The sequence below is a fragment of the Dromiciops gliroides genome, chromosome 1 (assembly GCF_019393635.1).
Source record: "Dromiciops gliroides isolate mDroGli1 chromosome 1, mDroGli1.pri, whole genome shotgun sequence".
NCBI lineage: Eukaryota > Metazoa > Chordata > Mammalia > Microbiotheria > Microbiotheriidae > Dromiciops > Dromiciops gliroides.
In genome coordinates this window covers 470,792,476-470,810,739 of record NC_057861.1, presented here as the reverse complement: position 1 = coordinate 470,810,739, position 18,264 = coordinate 470,792,476, and the positions used below count along the sequence as shown (strand labels likewise).

General features: G+C 33.9%; 1 protein-coding gene across 1 annotated transcript in view; it reads right to left on the bottom strand.

Annotated features, from left to right (window-relative positions):
- Positions 1–18,264, bottom strand: part of TMEM232 (transmembrane protein 232) — a 154,874-nt gene that overhangs the window by 110,125 nt on the left and 26,485 nt on the right. Inside the window, exons 6-7 of the mRNA XM_043997281.1 lie at positions 12,086–12,243; positions 4,115–4,272 (exon numbers count right to left, since the gene is read on the bottom strand). Of these exons, the coding sequence (XP_043853216.1) occupies positions 4,115–4,272; positions 12,086–12,243 (316 nt within the window). The remainder of the gene's footprint in view (positions 1–4,114; positions 4,273–12,085; positions 12,244–18,264) is intronic.

Below are 18,264 nucleotides of genomic sequence, written 5' to 3'. Positions count from 1 at the left end.
TTTAATTAGCATTTAGAAATGAGCATTTACTAAAGTGATATATTAAGAAGTGATACATTCACCCAAATTAGAGACATATTCTCCCATAAGTACATATGGAGCCTAAGGAAAAAAATAGGACAAACTACATGCTACCACTGGGAAGTCCTTTGCTAGAAGTCCAGTAGAGATATGGTGCATGGTATTACAAAACATGATTATCTTTTAAAAAAAATAATCTGTTCAACAAGGGCCACCTATGTACCTGTGGTGTGGTTTAACTTCTTTTATATGGTAACTTGTCCAACTCTTATTTTCCCATCTTGCTCATCTCTGATCTCTTTATTGCTATTATGGTGCCTCTAAGAGAGTAATATATTCAGGAGCCATAGTTTTATCCTTAGTAAAGAAAGAAAATTTATAGTTTTTTTTAAATCTTTTGCGTATTTTGTTGTTCTCTTCACATTTTCATTTTTTAAAGGCCTTAAGGATGATTTTATTTATTTGGGTCTGTCAAAAAGTTTTCTTTAAACTTGTTTTATACATACATACACACATATACACATATACATATACACATATATTTATTTGCATAGACAATTCTTTTGTTTCTCTCTATTTTAAAAGGTGTCACTTCATGATAATCTGTCACCTTTCTCTCCAAGATTTTACAAAAGAGTTAACATTCTAAACCAATGTTTCCCTACTTGGCAAATAAATTATGCGCTTACTGATGAAAATGCTTTTTAGGTTCTTTTGTGTTCTTTTTGCTTAATGATAATTTACTTTACTTAAACTTCTATATGAAAATATTCGATACGTTGTCTATGTACTTCTATCCATAGTCAATTTTCATCATGAATAACTTGTTTAAATAGATCAGCTTGTTTTAATTGTGCAACATTTTGTTTTTTATTTTCTTTCTTTTTCTAGTTTTGTCCTTTCCCCACCTCTAATTAGCGAATGGTCTTACCCGTTACAAAGATGTTACAAAGACAACTGACTCAGAAATAACCCCCAAAAGGTAATAAGTGATTTGGGGGCAGCTAAGTTGCACAGTGGATAAAGCACTGGCCCTGGATTCAGAAGGACCTGAGTTCAAATCTGGCCTCACACACTTGACACTTACTAGCTGTGTGATCCTGGGCAAGTCACTTAACCCTTACTGCCCTGCAAAAAAAAAATAATAAAAAAAATAATTTGGAGTGTCTTATCAAGTTCTTTATAGAATCTCTCTTTCCCATCCTTCTTTGCAATAAGCAAATGGAAAGTCACCATTTCTATTTTTTTCAAGATACTTGTAATAATACTGCAATATGAGATAACTAAATGTCCCATGAAATGATGTTTCTTGATGCCACAGAGCAACTCCTTTCACCTTTATGCTAATCTATAATTTCCTTCTTTCTTCCATTTTTTATTTCTAGTGAGAATGTGAAGATTGATGATTCAATCCTCCAGTGTAGGTCCACTTCTTATTCATTAGATACAGATATATTAAGAATACAAACATCTAATTTTTTAAAAAACAAAATTTTTATTTATACCTTTTATATTTCACATCACCAGATTGTTGGGTTCCCCAGTAGAATGTAAACTTCCAGAGGGCAGAGACTGTTTTTTGTCTCTTTATATTCCTAGCACTCAACACGGTGCCTGAAACATAGTAGGTACTTATTGTTTATTGATTGATTTCTAATTCTTTAATGTAGGTGCTGTCATCCCCATTTTGCAGATGAGGAAATTGAGACTGAGAAGTTGTGACCTGCCAGGCTAATACAGGTAGCAGGTGTCTGAGGTTTGATTTGAACTCAGGTCTTTCTAATTTTCAAAATTTAATTTTCAAAACCAGCACTGAAATCTACTGTGTCACCTTTTATCTTTGTATTCTCAGGGCCTAGCACCATGCCAACACTATAGTAGATACATAATAAATATTTACTGAATCATATTGAAATTGTCTGACCATACTCAAATAACTTAACCTCTCTAAATCTTCCTTTTGTTATCTGTAAAATGGACACGTTGGAGTAGCTCTCTTTCAGCTTTAAATCTATGATGTGTGAAAATAATGGGGTGAAATGGAATGGAAATGGAGATTTAAGCTCAATAGGCATAAATTCACATATGCAGATATCAGAATAAATCTATGACTTCCAATCTGCCTTGGAGTACTCCATGTCTGGCCACAGAATTCTATCCCAAATGCCTGTGAAATCCAGGAATGTCACATGTTTCTTTTGTCTCTTCCAGAGGGCTAGAAGCCATGTATAATAATGATAACAACAACAACAACAATAATAAAACCTTGCACTTACATAGCGTTTAAAGCTTTGTTAAATTCTTTACAAATATTATCTCATTTGGTCCTTGCATGAACTCTAAGAGGTAGGTGTCATTATTATACCTATTTTACAAATGAGGAAACAAGTTAAAAGTCTTGATCAGCATCATTTAGCTACTAAGTATCTGAAGATATATTTGAATTCAAGTCTTTATGACTTCAGATCCAGTGTTCTATGTACTCTGCCACCTAGCTACATAACATAGGCCCAAAAGAAGAAATTCTCAAAAAACCCTAGAACCTTCCCCCCCCCCCGCCCCTTGCCATCTTTCTGTGTCCATCCCTCCTTTGAACTTTATGACCTTTAAGAAACCTCTCATTATTCTGTTTGTTGATACTCTCCCTCTCTTCTCAAATAACCTTGCTTTTATTAATTTTCATTCAGATTGTATATATCCCCAACACAATTTAAGTTCCTTAATGGCACAGACTTTTTCACTGTTTTATCACAGGGCCTTGTACATAGTAATCAATTAATCTTAATTAAGTATTATTAAGTTATTAAATGTTTGATGAATCAAACTGATTTGACCAAGAGGGTAGTGATGATAAAATGAATATAACACCTTTTTTGAATTTAAAGAAATGTAAAAAACCTTTTTATAGGTATGTATAGTTTCAATGTGGTAATTTTATGTAATTTCTGCTTACATATATGTATATATGCATTTTCTTTTAAGCTTATATATCTTTTTTATAATTACATATTTTTCTATCGCTTCTTTAAGAATACAACACATTTCAATCAACAAGCTATTTAAAAGTTAAACATAACATGAAAGCTTATGGTTTCAGATTGCCCATATTCCTCATTTTGCCTAGACCCTTCACAACCTGTCCTAGAATTAAATAACACTCAAAGAGACTTCTGGTATTCATTTGCTCTCTTGTAGACTCTCCAGAGTCCCAGAGATGACTTGAATAATGTGGTGTCGGGTGTGGATTGTTACCTAGATCTGTTCAAATTGCAATTTGAATCTACTAGTTCTGAGCGATTTCAAAGTCTATCCTCAGAGGTGACGGATATATCCCCTACAGGCTTAAAATCAACTGATAATAGGGGAAAGAATCAATTAAGAGAAGTCAGCCTGCATCCTGCCTTAATGACACCTTACTGCTATTCATCCTGACAACAACAAAAAAGAATCAGAAAGTGTAATTCTCTTTAAGGAAGAGAATCATTTTATTTTATTTTTTTTTTACCATTTATACACAAAGATTGCTCTATGAGTGATCATCTGTGGCTATTTTCCTGCCAATTGCTCCATTTTCATTCCTCCTCCTCAGTTGACCTCAAGTAGTTTTCTGTGTTTGATTTAAAGCTTTCTTTTCCTATTGAGTATGCAAATTAATGTGAGCTTTCAAAACCATATTTCAGAAAAGAAATAATGTTCACCATTAAAGATTCTTTTTTTGGTTATACTTCACAAAACATTTAAAAATATATATTATTTCCCTGAAGAATGACTCATTTATGGCCCATGTTTACTACATGGAAAATTAAGAAGGTTTAAAATGCTGGAATTAAGATCTTATCAATAACAAATTATAGTTAAGACAAACTGTAATGTAGATACATGCAGTTCTTGTAAAAAAAAAAAGCTAAAAACAATTTATGGAGAAAATGAACTAAAGAAAAGTATATAAATGGTCTTTGGTTTTCACACCATGATTATAAATTATTTTCAGAGCCAGCTAAGGTGTGATTAACATTTAAACAAAAAGGTTATTTAACATTTAAGCACAAAAGTTGTTCCATGTGTTCCATCAGGTTTAAAAGAAAACCCTTACCATAATTTTTTCTTAAGCTGTTCTTTATGCATGAGGAGATGTTCCAGTACTTCATTTAACTGAGACCTCTGGTGCTGTACACAGGACCAAACAACGATGCAATGCCAAAGAAGGTGACTCACTTCCTGTTTTTTTGAATAAGGCTTAGAGATGTCTTTCTATGATTTAAAGACCAATAAAAAATATGTTTGAGAACTCTTTAAATTAAAATCAACATTTATTTTCTGGTTCTATTCAATTTTCACTAAGTAATTTATGCTCTATCAACATTATCTTAAGTAAATATTTTAAATCAACTTGCTACATGTACTCAGTCAAACGCAAATCCACATGTCCTCAAGAGGACCTACAGCATGTAGCTAGATAGCTGTGCTTTGAGGGACTCAGTGGTACTTAATATTTAATGGAATGCATACTGAAGAAGGAAAAGGAACAGGTAAGACGCAACACCAAGCAGCTTGGACGGATTTACATTTCTATTCTATACACAAAAAGATTGTTTTGATATGTTGGTTTCTATCATACAATGTATTCTAAGCACCCTTTAATCTAACCAAGAAAAACTGCATTCCTGCTATTTCTTTGAGATCTATATATATCTTGAATGTACCTGGTTATTTAGGTGCTCTTTCTGTCATAATAATGTGAACTCCTGAAAGCAAAGACTGTTTTTACTTTTCTTTTATCTCAGCATTTAGCACAGGGACTGGGACCCAGTTAGTAGTAAATACTCTTTGGTTGACTATAGCATTTTCTGGTCTTATTTAACAATGCGGGGAGAGGAATAAGCATTTATGTAGCACCTACTATGTACCAGACACTGCTAAGTATTTTGGGGGGTGGGGCAATGAGGGTTAAGTGACTTACCCAGGGTCACACAGCTAGTAAGTGTCAAGTGTCTGAGGCCAAATTTGAACTCAGGTCCTCCTGCATCCACTGTACCACCTAGCTGCCCCCTACTGCTAAGTATTTCTACAAATATTGTCTCATTTGTTCCTCACAACAACGCTGAGCGGGGAGGTGCTTTTATTATCCGCATTTTACAGTTGAGGAAACAGGGCAAAAAGAGATTTAAATGACTTTTTCAGGGTCCCATAGCTAGTAAATATCTGTGGACAAATTGAATTCAGATCTTACTGACTCTAGGCCCAGTGCTTTATTCACTGATCTACCAGCTACCTTTAATAGTATATTAACAATCACAATTTGCTGGGTGAAGTGAGTGGAACCAGAAGAACATTGTGCATAGTAACAGCAACATTGTGCAATGATCAATGATAACAGACTTAATTCTTCTCAGCAATACCATGATCCAAGACAATTCCAAAAACCTCATGATAAAAAATGCTATCCACATCCAGAGAAAGAACTATGGAGTCTGAATGCAGATAGGAGAATATTATTTTCACTTTTTTGGTTGTTTTTTGTTTTTTCTTTCTTTTGGTTCTTCCCGTTTGTTCTGATTCTTCTTTTATAAGACGACTAATGTCAAAATATGTTTAACATGATTGTACATATATAATCTATAACAGATTGCTTGGCATCTTGGGGAAAAGAGGAAGGGAGGGAGAAAAATTTGGAACTCAAAATATTATAAAAATGAATGTTGAAAACTATTTTTATATTTAATCAGAAAAAATAAAATACTATTAAGTGAAAAAATCATCAGTGAACTTGTGAAGAATAAAGTATTCTGATAATTGCACTCATTTTTAAAAATTATTTTAGAACCGACCATTAAAAATTTGCCATGAGCTCATACATTATACTTCTATTTCTCAAAAGTAACATTTTAAAAGTCTTAAGTAGCATTTAGGAATAACTCAATGAAAGAAATAACAGTTAAATACACTTTTTAAAAACTAGAGGTCTAGTTCAAAAATCTTAAAGAGATTCAGAAAAGGATCTAGTAATGTCATATAAAAATATCCAAATGCAAAGGGAATTTACTGTTAGAATTATTAATTTAGTAGGAAATTGAAAAGAGAAAAAGGATCACTACCTTAAAGTTTTTCACTATGAAGGATGAGATTTCATTTGAATATTCTGTGTTAATAGAGACAGGGTCTAACATATTACATTGTATACCAAAATGGGTACACGATTTAGGCATAAATGGTGATACCATAAGTAAACTAGGAGACAAAGGACTAGTTTATCTCTTAGACCTATGGAAAGGAGAATAATTTCTGACCAAACAAGAAATAGAGAATATTATGAAATAAAAATGGATAATTTTTGTTACATTAAAAAGGTTATATACAAACAGAAGCAATGTAGCCAAAATTAGATGGGAAGCAGAAAGCTGGAAAACAATTTTTACAGCCAATGTTTCTGATAAAGGCCTCATTTCTAAAATATATAGGGAAATAAGTCAAATTTATAAGAATGCAAGTCATTCCCCAATTGAGAAATGGTCAAAGGATATGAACAAGCAGTTTTCAGATGAAGAAATCAAAGTTATCTATCTCTATATGAAAAAAACTGTTCTAAATACCTATTGATTAGAGAAATGCAAACTACAACACCTCTAAGGTACCGCCTTATACTTATCAGATTGGCTAATATGACAAAAAAGGAAAATTATAAATGTTGAAGAAACTGGAAAAAATTGGAACACTAATTCATATGTTGGTGGAGTTGTGAACTGATCCAACCATTCTGAGGAGCAATTTGGAACTATGCCCAAAGGTCTATGGGACTGTGCATACACTTTGATTGAGTAATACCACTACTAGGTCTGTATCCAAAAAGATCATAAAAAAGGGAAAAGGACCCACTTGAACAAAAATATTTATAGCAGCTCTCTTTGGTGTGGCAAAGAACTAGAAATCAAGGTAGTGTCCTTCAATTGGGGAATGGCTGAATAAATTGTGGTATATAAATGTAATGGAATACTATTGTGATGTAAGAAATTATAAACAGGCAGATTTCAGAAAAACCTGGAAAGACTTAAGTGGACTCATGCTGAATGAAGTGAGCAGAACTGGGAGACCATTGTACACAGCAAAAGCAACATTGTACAATGATCAACTGTTATAGACTTAGCTCTACAGCAATACAATGATCCAAGACAATTCCAAAGGACTCATGACTCATGAATCAAGGACTGACCACATCCAGAAAAATGAACTGTGGAATCTGAATGCAGATTGAACCATACTGTTTCTACTTTTTTTTTCTTTTTTGAATTTTTTCCCCTTTTGTTCTTTTTCTTTTTTCAGGACACGACTAATGCAGAAATATGTTTAATGTGATTATACATATATAATCTCTATCAGATTGCTTGCCATCTGTGGGGAGAGGGAGAAAGGAAGGAGGGAGAAAGATTTGGAACTCAAAATTTTGTAAAACAAATGTTGAAAACTATCTTTATATGTAACTGGAAAATAATAATTTTTTTTAAGATTAAAAAAAAGATAGGGTCTGAATGACTGGCTACAGTAAATGCAAAATATTTACCCTGGAACTGAAAAACCATGCTTTATGGTAGACAACTGTAGATATAGAAACCAAGTAATCTTGGATTATCATATAAGTGTATTTGCTCAAAAAAATCAAATTGAAATAAGAAAAGGGTTGGGGTTTTTAAAATTCAATTTTATCTTCTTTTTAGTTCCAATTTCTCTTCCTCTCCCTTACTTTATCTACTGAGAAGGAAAGAAAAACAAAGTCCATTATAAATAAATAAATAAATTCACATACATAGTCATGCAAAACAAATGTCTACATAGTCATGCAAATTTCTACATAAGCCATATCCTAGAAGAAGAGAAGAAAAGAGAAGAGAAGGGAAGAATGAAAGAAAATATGTTTCAATATGTACTCTGAATCTATCAGCTCTCTAATTTGGGGTGGATAGCATAAAAATGTTGCATTGAGAGTATAATGACCTAGTTTTGAATCCTGACTGCCACTTATTAACTATGTGACCTCAAGTAAATAATTATACCTCGCTGAATTTCCATTTCCTCATCATTAAAATAAGGATGATAATATTTGTATTCTCCAACACACAAAGACATCATAAAGAAAGTGTTCATAAAGTGAGAAGGCAATACTTTGGGTAAAAAAGGCTGATCTGTCAATATAGACAAAATGAATCCCCAGATAAATCGTCCTGGTTTATGTTAAAGGGACTAGAGAATTAAACTCAGGGTTAATGTTAAAAACTAGATTTAATTTTTAATGATAGCAAAACCTTAAATTAGCCTTAATGATTAGAAACTAAGCTGTTTTATAATAGTTATTTAGCATAAAATATCATGTCCCTTTAAGCATTTTTCTATATATCTTAAGAATTTTTTGTATTAACACAATTTGTTAAGGGATCAGCGATGTGAGGAAAAAGAAAAAAAAAAGAGAAAAACTCTTATTATTACCAAAAAGGGCAATGGAAAGAATAACCACTGAATCCATATACCTACTTTTTCAACTCTACAAACCCTTTTGAGAATAATTTACACATGTATCAAGACAGCTTCATAAAGGTTTTAAAAGGAAACAGAATTTCCTATGTTTCATAGAAGAGTGACTCTTTATAATCCTGTTATTGAATAAGTGATATAGAGTTCAAGATCCCATAGTATTTATTATTTAACTAACAAAAGAAAAACAAAAATATTCAATCTAGTGAACAAAACTCTGCCTTACAAATTTTCCTTTCAATAAGGTGCCTCTCATACATACATAAAAATCATACAGAGTGGGCCAAAAGTCACAAAGGGTTTTCAATATTTAATAATTCATTCATTTTTGTTTTTAATTTATAATATCATAGTATCATATAAGTATATATAAGATATATATGTATATATAGGAAATAAAGGAAAAATAGTTTTCAAAAAGGTATTAAAACATCAGACAACTATGTGGTTTTTGGCCCACCCATACAATATTTCTCGAAAAATATAACAGACATGACATTGTTCAATGACCTTCATTATTAATATAAAGGAAGTCAGAAAATAGAGGTGTGAGATCACTAAAAGTTTTTGATAGTATCATCGAGGATGTACAGTACACAGTCAACATTAATGAGGGGTTCTCTTATAGACAGTGAGGTGCCCCAGATACTACTATTTGCAGATGACTTTGCACTGACTGAAGAAAACCCCAAAATATTGCAGAACTTCATAAAGAAGATATATAATTACTCAAAAGAGTTTAAGCTATCTATTCACATAGGAAAAAGCAAATAGATGAAAAATGTCTATTGTTCAGATTGGGATAGGATCAAAGGAGCATGGATTTAGACTAGATTTTTTAAAAAGAAAGAAAGAAACAGGAAAATACATTATGTAGAAAGATCCCAAAGACAATGACTTAATATTGGTACTTAAACATATATGCACCAAATGGCATAGTATCTAAATACTTTAAAGAGAAGGTAATAAGTTGCAGAGAGAGATGGATTGTGAATGTATAATGGTGGGGGGGGACTCAATGCAACCCTTTCAGACCTAGACAAATCTAACAAAAAAATAATAAGTTAAGGATGTGAGTAGAATTTTAGAAAAGCTAGATATGATAGCTGTTTGAAGATTATTGATTGTAAATAAAGAAGAGAAAATATATCAGTTGTGTATAGCACTTTACAAAAATTAACCATGTAATAGGGAAGGGCTCACAAACTATGAACCACAGATCAAAGCTGGCCCATCATCTACTTTTGTAGGACCCAGCAATAATCCAGATTCGTACTTTGGGCTATGATTTGATAAACCTTCTATTGGGTCATTAAAAAAAAAAACCCTCACAAAGAAGTGAATAAAAACAGAAATGTTAAACACATCTTTTAGGGACTATAATGAAAGAGTAAATAAAAGGTTGCTGAATTGTGTAAATAGAAAACTAAATAGCTTAAAGAATCCACAATTCAAAAAATAAGTCAAAGAATCAATAGATAATTCCATCAAATACATCAATGATACAAAACATCAAATTTCTGGAATGCAGCCAAAGCTGTTTTTAGGGGGACAGTTATTATTTCTAGACATTTTTACCAATAAAATATAGAAAAAGGGGCAGCTAGGTGGAGCAGTGGATAAAGCATAAGCCCTGGATTCAGGAGGTCCTGAGTTCAAATCTGGCCTCAGACACTTGATATTACTAGCTGTGTGACCCTGGGCAAGTCATTTAACCCCCATTGCCCCACAAAATTAAAAAAACAACAAACAAAATATAGAAAAAAAACAGATTTAGAAACTGAGCATGCCACTAGAAAATCAACAATTTCTAAAAACCAGTCAACGCCAAAGTAGAAATCCTGAAGATAAAAAGTTCGACAAAAGTGAAAGAAAAATTGAATTAAATGATAAAACTAGTTGTTTTGTTTTTAAACACTAAAAATGAACCATTAATTTTATTTTAATAGAAAAGATAAAACTGAATTACTAGTATCAAAATTGACAAAGATGAATTCACACCAAATGAAGAAATGAAAAAATTATTAGAAACTATTTTGCTCAATTATATGTCAATAAAATTGATCATCTAAATGAAATGGATTTATATTTACCAAAATACAAATTTTGAAGATTAATATAATGAGAAATAAGAAACTTAAATAACCCAATCTGAGAAAAAGAAGTTGAATAAGCCATAGATGAACTATGTATCTCCCTCCCAAAACCTGCCCCCCCAATAACAAATACATATACAGAGCCTACTATGTGACAGGTACTATATGTGCACTGGAGATACAAAGCACAAAGAAAGGCAAAATAAAGCAAAACAAAAAAACGATGCAAAAATAAGTCCCTGCTTTCAGTGAACTCACATAGAAAATAAGCAAATAACTTATGTATAAACAAGATATATATGTGCATATGTGTGTGTTTGTGTGTATGTGTGTGTTTGTGTGTGCGTATGTGTTTACCAGGCTGAAGAGAGTAAGAGGAAAGGTATATGGATTGGCCTGTTGCTAGGTCAAAGGGGACAGAAATGACTTTATATTTGACCACCGACTGACCCAACAAAGTAAATGGAAAGTCCTATGTATCCAATAACCACTTTAACCAGTTTTACTTAGGGAAAGGATGATGTGTGTGCCTCCTTATCATATGTCCTTGTAGTCAATAAGAAACATTGTGGTCAGGCTACCTGTCCATTATCTCTAAGATCTCCCTTCTCAGAGTTTCCTATGAATCTGTGCACCAATAGTAACAGACATAAGGACAGAGACCCAGAATTCTGGGCTATTGACCATGTTATGCATCCACTGTACATTAAACCACACCCCACTCTTGTCCCTTACCCATGGGGCTCAAGGGCTGGGAAACTACGTGTTTGCATGTTTATGAGTAATAAACTACCTGGTTTGTTATTCTTTAGTGCTTGTGTTCCTTTTCATTATCTCAAGCCATGATCCCTATACAAAAGTAGAGGCACCAATTGTAAATAGAAGGTGGTGTAGAAGATATAGTTCCAGACCTGGAGCCAAGAAGACTCATATACATGAGTCCAAATCTGGCCTCAGACACTAGGTATGTGATCCTGGACATGTCACTTAACTCTGTCTCAGTTTCCTCATCTGTAAAATGAGCTGGAGAAGAAAATGGCAAACTACTCCAAGATCATTGCCAAGAAAACACCAAATGGGGTCACAACGAGTTGGACACAACTCAGCAACAACTGAACAATTTTTCAAGTTCATTTTTTTAAATTTGTAATACCAGTGCTTAGAATAGTGCTTGAAACATAGTAAGCACTTAATAAATTTTGTTCATTCATTCATCATTGTGCCACTAAAGTAATAGCTACATTAATTTCTAAACTAAATAAATTCTAGGAAATACATTATAATTAAGTATTTTAGATAAGTATATATTCAATAGCTACGCTGCTTACACCCTTAATAAACCAGTGGAAATTTGTCTAGCTATATACATCTTTATTAATCCTTACCAAATACTAAGCATGCCTTTTAAATCATGATAATTCTCTCTGATGTATTAGATGATTACCCACCATGTCAGGAAAATCCAGATCCTGCTTTGTATTAGGGTCAACACGTGCTTCATTAAGCCTTTGTGGAAAACAAATGACTTCACCAGTCTTCTGTATAAAATTCAGACTTGAAAGAATGTTGGGATATTTGCTGTAGGAAACTCCACAAAAATAAAGTGCTATTGTATTGGGGAGAAAAAAAGTTTCTAAAACATCATTATTTTTTATATTTAATTCTGTCTGTCTTTTGCTTATTATAATATATTTAACTTCAGTACATAAAATCTGGAAGAAATATAATATTTTCAATTAATATTTAGAAGTAATATTTATGAATCCTTGTGGGGCAATATATTGTAATGTAAACAAGTCAAAAGTAATACAGTTAGTTCATTATCACTAAATGACCAATTAAATACAGTTATTCCTGAATTATGTAAAGAGGCTACCAATTAAGCATAAAGACACAATAGGTACATAATCGATGCATAAACAATACACAAGAATTATTATTATATGATTAATAGTCCCAATCCAGTTTTTTTTTTAGCCCAACCCTTTCCAAAATACTGGTTTTAACTGGTGTCATTCAAAGGCAGACTGTTAACACACTATCTTCCTTCTTATTGATGCTCCAGTCTCATTACACACTTTTAAGCTGTGCTGCCTCCAACAATTCTATTAAAATATTGTTAACTTTCAGGAAGATGCAGTGTGGTATAATATAGAGCTGTCCTTGGAATCAGGATAATCTGGATTCATGTGACCCTGGTCAAATCATTTAATCTTTCAGTGCCCACAGATAATTTCTAAGACTATCAATTTCCAAGAATGTTCAGATCCACTTTAATAATGAAACTTCTTTGTCATGAGCATGCCTAAGGGGGACATCATGAGACATATCCCCCAACAATCCAGATCTTCCTAGGTATTCTCTAAACTTGAACTTGCTTTCTCCTGGGCTGTGTGTGTGTGTGTGTGTGTGTGTGTGTGTGTGTGTGTGTGTGTGTGTGTGTGAGAGAGATTGACTTTCTGGAATAAAAAATTTTAAATCATGGGGAAAAATCCACAAGCCATAGCATTAGAAAGATAGTCCAATACCTCTGAGTTATCCCTGGAATCCCAAGGACAGATGGAACAGCCTTGGTCTGGGGACCCAAGCTACTAAACTAAATGTGTGTGGGTTAAAAGAATAATTCCTATGATAGCAGCAAAAGTTTCTTTTTGGTCTTTGCCTAGGCCCAATGCCAAGCACGGTCATTGGCACATAGTAGACATTTTAATTAATGCTTATTGATTGATAGGCTTGCTGTGCTTGCAAACCTTAAAGCATTCCTATTGGCCCTACAGGGAAATGCTTCAAAGCAAATTAGGGATCTTAAAATGTGAAAGTGAAAGAGAAGTACAAACACATTGTCTGATTCAATTGTATGTTATATCAAATGTGAGATTAGAGAGAAGATAAAAAGAAGCAAAGAATATAGGGTTTTTAATGTCTACTACCATGAGTTTTAATTTTACATAAAAGAACTATATGATTTTGAAAAGGCATATGACATGATCAAAATGAGACTTGGAGATGATTTTTGCTGCTTTGAAAGGATAAATTGGAAAGAGATTAGAGAAAGAGATGAAGACAAGGTGGAATGACAGAATAAGAGAATTTCAGCCTTGGAAGAGAGTTCAAAGGTCATCAAGTCCAGCCCTTACTGAACAGTAATTCAATCCATATCTCCAACAAGAAATCATTTGGGGGGCAGCTAGGTGGCACAGTGAATAAAGCACTGGCCCTGGATTCAGGAGGACCTGAGTTCAAATCTAGCCTCAGACACTTGACACTTACTAGCTGTGTGACCCCAGGCAAGGCACTTAACCCTCATTGCCCCACAAAAAAAAAATCATTTGGTTTTTGTTTGAAGGCCTTTGGTGAGGCAATACCTCTGAATGGAAGCTAATTCTACTTTCAGCTAACTCTCAATTATCAGGGAGTTTTTCTTTATATTGAGCTGATACCTATCTCTCTTCAACTTTCACTCAATGCTCTGTATTCTACCCTCAGTAGCAAAGAAACCAATTTTAATCTCTTCCAACTTGAAAATCCTTCAAAATACTTGAACATTTTTCCAAAGTGTTCCAGGATAAAAATGTTTATTTCTTTTCACCATATGGCATGATCTTGAAACCCTTCTCCATTTTTATTATCTCTCCTCCAGATACTTACTCAGTTTAAAAATGTGCTTCAGAAAATGCAGCAACCCACAATTGAGCATATATGATATCAAATGCTCTCTGACCAGAGCAAAATACAGTCAAATGACCACTTTTATTGTCCTATTCTCTATGCCTCTCTCAATACAGCTTAAAATTACAGCTTTTTTTTGGCTGCCATGTCAGTGTCGACTCAACCCTCCAGTATTTTTTTAAAAAAGCAAACTGCTGTCTAGCCATGTCTTCCACATTTTGTACTTGTGAAGTTGACTTTCTGAACTTAATTTAAACTTTACATTTTCTTATTACCTTGAGGATCAATATACAGTCCTATGGCTTTCAAAGACCTTCATAATCCATATCCCCTCCCCACTTTTCCAGGCTTCTTATACCTTATAGCCCAACCACATCCCAGGAACTCCATGATCCAGTGATACTGTCCTTCTGCTGCTTTTCTTTGAATAAGGCAATCTATTTCATCTCCAGGCATTTTCACTGGATGCCATGCATATCCATAATGTTCTTCTTCCTTATTTCTGCCTACTGACTTTCTTGGCTTCAAGTCTCAATTAAAATCCTGTATTACAGGAAGCCTTTCCCAGTAGAGCTTAATCCTAGAGTGTATTCCCTCTGCTGATTACTTCAAATTTATCCTGTATATACCTTATTTGTATATAGTAGTTTGCATATTGTCTCTCCCATTAGACTGTGAGCTCCCTGAGAGCAGGGACTGTCTCTTGACTTTCTTTTCTACCTAGTACTTAGTGCAGTACTTGGCACATTTTAGGTGTTAAATAAATGTTGACTGGTTGACTAGATTAATTCTACCATTTTAATTGGTAGGAATACTTTTGAATTTCTGACTGTTATCCAACATGTTAGCTATCTCTGCTAGTTTGTATCATCTGCCCATTTGATAAGCATGTCACTTATGCCTTCATCTAAGTCACTGATAAAAAGGATCGGTAGTACAGGATCAATGCAAGGTGCCTGAGATCACATAGAGCATCCTTTCAAGCTTATACTAATTAATGAACATTCTTTTGTTCCAATCATTCTATCAGTTCTAAATTCACCTATCTGAATTATTTGCTAACCCATATTTCTCAGTATAGACACAAAGACTTTGTCCACAAAAAAATTGTCAAATGTCATGCTAAAAACTAGGTAAACAATATAAACAACATTCCCCAGATCTAGCAGTCAAGTAACCCTGACTTTAAAGGAAATTAGTATAGTCATACATGATCAGCTCTTGAGAGTCATACTTTTTCTTTATGATCACCACTCATTTTTCTAGATGCTCACTAACTATTCCTTTCTTTCAAAACTAATAATAATAATTAATAGCTACTACTTTCTAAAAGCAATAAATCTGATTAAGACCAAGACCTGTGGCAATAGGAATAGAAAGGAAGAAGGAATACAGGGAATGCTACAGAGATGGGAGGTGAAATGACAAGGTAAGTATTGGATCATAGTAACATATATTTAGACCTTAAAGTTTACCTAGTCCAAACCCCTTATTTTGCAGATGAGGAAAATAAAGTCCAAAGAGGTGTAGTGACTTACTCAGTGTCAAACTGATAACAAAATTGACTTTCTGAACCAAGTTCCTGTGCCCTATTCACTGCATCACCACAGAGGAGTCAATATTCCTAGCTTCCCAAATTTATATGACCCCCAAAATTGTGTCAATAACAGTGATGAGAAAGCTAAAGAAGGATTTGGAAGGTAGCTGAAATTCATATTTTATAGATGTTTAACTGGCTCATTTCTTACTGCCTATGAATGTGCCCATCTCTCCCTATCTGGAGAAAAACCCTAACTTGATCCTTCCATCTTTGCTAAATATTGTCCTGTTTCTCTTCTGCCCTTTGTAGCTAAACTCCTCAAAAAGGCCATCTACAGGAGATACTTCCATTTTCCTCTTACTCTCTTCATAATTCCTTTCCATGCATCTTCCAATACTATCATTCCACCAAAATTGCTCTGTCCAAAGTTATTAATGATGTATTAGTTGACAAATCCAATGGCCTTTCTCAATCCTCATTTTCCTTCTCCTCTCTGTATCCCTTAATACGGCTGATCACTCTCACCTCCGTTTCCTCTTTAGGTTTTCAGAATACCACTCTGAAGCTCCTGGTTCTTCTCCTGCCTATCTGATCCCTCCTTGTCTGTTTCCTTTGCTGGATTCTCCTCTAGATCATACCCTCTAACCCTAGGTGTCCCTCAGAGTTTTGTCCTGGTTTCTCTTTCTTTCTCCCTTTATACTATGTTTCCATAGACTTAATTACCATCCTTACGCTGATGATTCTCAAATCTACCTTTCTTGCCCCAATCTCTCTTGACCTCTGCTCTCTATCTCCAACTGCCTTTCAGACATCTCAAATTGAATGTCCAGGAGGCATCTTAAACTCAATATGCCCAAAAGAAAACTCATATTTTTCTGTAAGTCCCTGTCCCTACTCCTAACTTCTTTATTACTGTCTAGAGCACCATCATCCTTTCAGTCCCTCAGGCTTGCAACCTAGAGTCCTATTTCCCCCCATATCCAAGGTGTTTCTAAGGTTTATCGATTTCACCTTTGCAACATCTCTCAAACATTTCCCTTTATCCCTTGACTACCATCAGTGCAGTGCAGGCTTTCATCACCACGTCTTGATTAGTACAAAAACCTGCTGGTGAGTTAGTTTGTCTCATGTCTTTTCCCACTCCAATCCACACTACATTGAGTCACTAAGGTGATTTTCCTAAAATGCAGGTCTGATCATGTTACCTTACTTCTCAATAAATTCCATTGGCTTCCTATTCCCTCCAGGATCAAATACAAAATGTTCTGTTTGTTATTCAAAGCCCTACATAACCTACCCCCTCCTGCCTTTCCAGTCTTCTTAACACCTTACTACACAATACATATTCTTCAGTACTGGCTTCCTTGCTGTTCCAAGAACAAGATACTCTATCTCTCAGCAGCAGGAATCTTCTCTAGCTATCTCCCAAGCCTGGAACACTCTCCCTTCTCTGCTCTGACTACTGACCTCCCTGGCTTACTTTAGGTACCAACTAAAACCCCACCTTCCATAGGAAGCCTCCCCTAAACCATCCTAATTCTAGTACTTTCCCTCTTTTGATTATTTCCTATTTTTTTCTGTATTTAGCTTGCTGTGTATATATATTTGCATGTTGTCTCCTCCATTAGATTGTAAGCTCCTTTAGGGCAAGAACTGTCTTTTACCTCTTTGTATACCCTGAGAATTTAAAACAGTGACTGACACATAGTAGGTGCTTAATAAATATTTATTAATTTGAATTGAATAAAAAGCTTAAAGATATGAAAGGGAACATATTCTGTAAAAAGGGTACAGAGTAACAGAGTAGAAATGGAAAGACATTTTCATTAACCACTTCTCTCTACTGATATAGATCTGATCTCTGTGATAGCATAAACAAAAAGAGGCAGAACAGAGAAGAGATTTCATGGAAATCATTACTTAAAATTTAGATAGAAAAGTCCTTCTATAGTTTGGCATGATTTCAAATAAATATGCTAGTATAATGACTAATGTTGATAAATAAGAACTTATAAGAAAGAATTGGAAATAAACAATTTTTCCCTAAAATCAATAGCTGCTTTCTTCATTTATTTATTTACTTTGGTGATACATTCAATGATAACAACAATATTTCAGTACTCTTTCAATCTTTCTTTAAACAAAACAATGATATCTTTTGTTTTTACATCATATTCATTGCTGAACATATTCATTTCCTGTCCCCTACTGAACAATGCATTTCTTGTAACAAAGAATAGAAAAAAGAGAGAGAGAGAGAAAAAGCAGTTCAGCAAGACTAACCTATATATCAACAAAGTGTGATATATATGTAATGTCCTCCATAGTCCTCTATCTCTGCAAAGACAAGGAGATAAATATTTTTGTTTCTTATCTAGGGTAAAACTCTGGGGTTATTATTATTAGGCAACAATCATT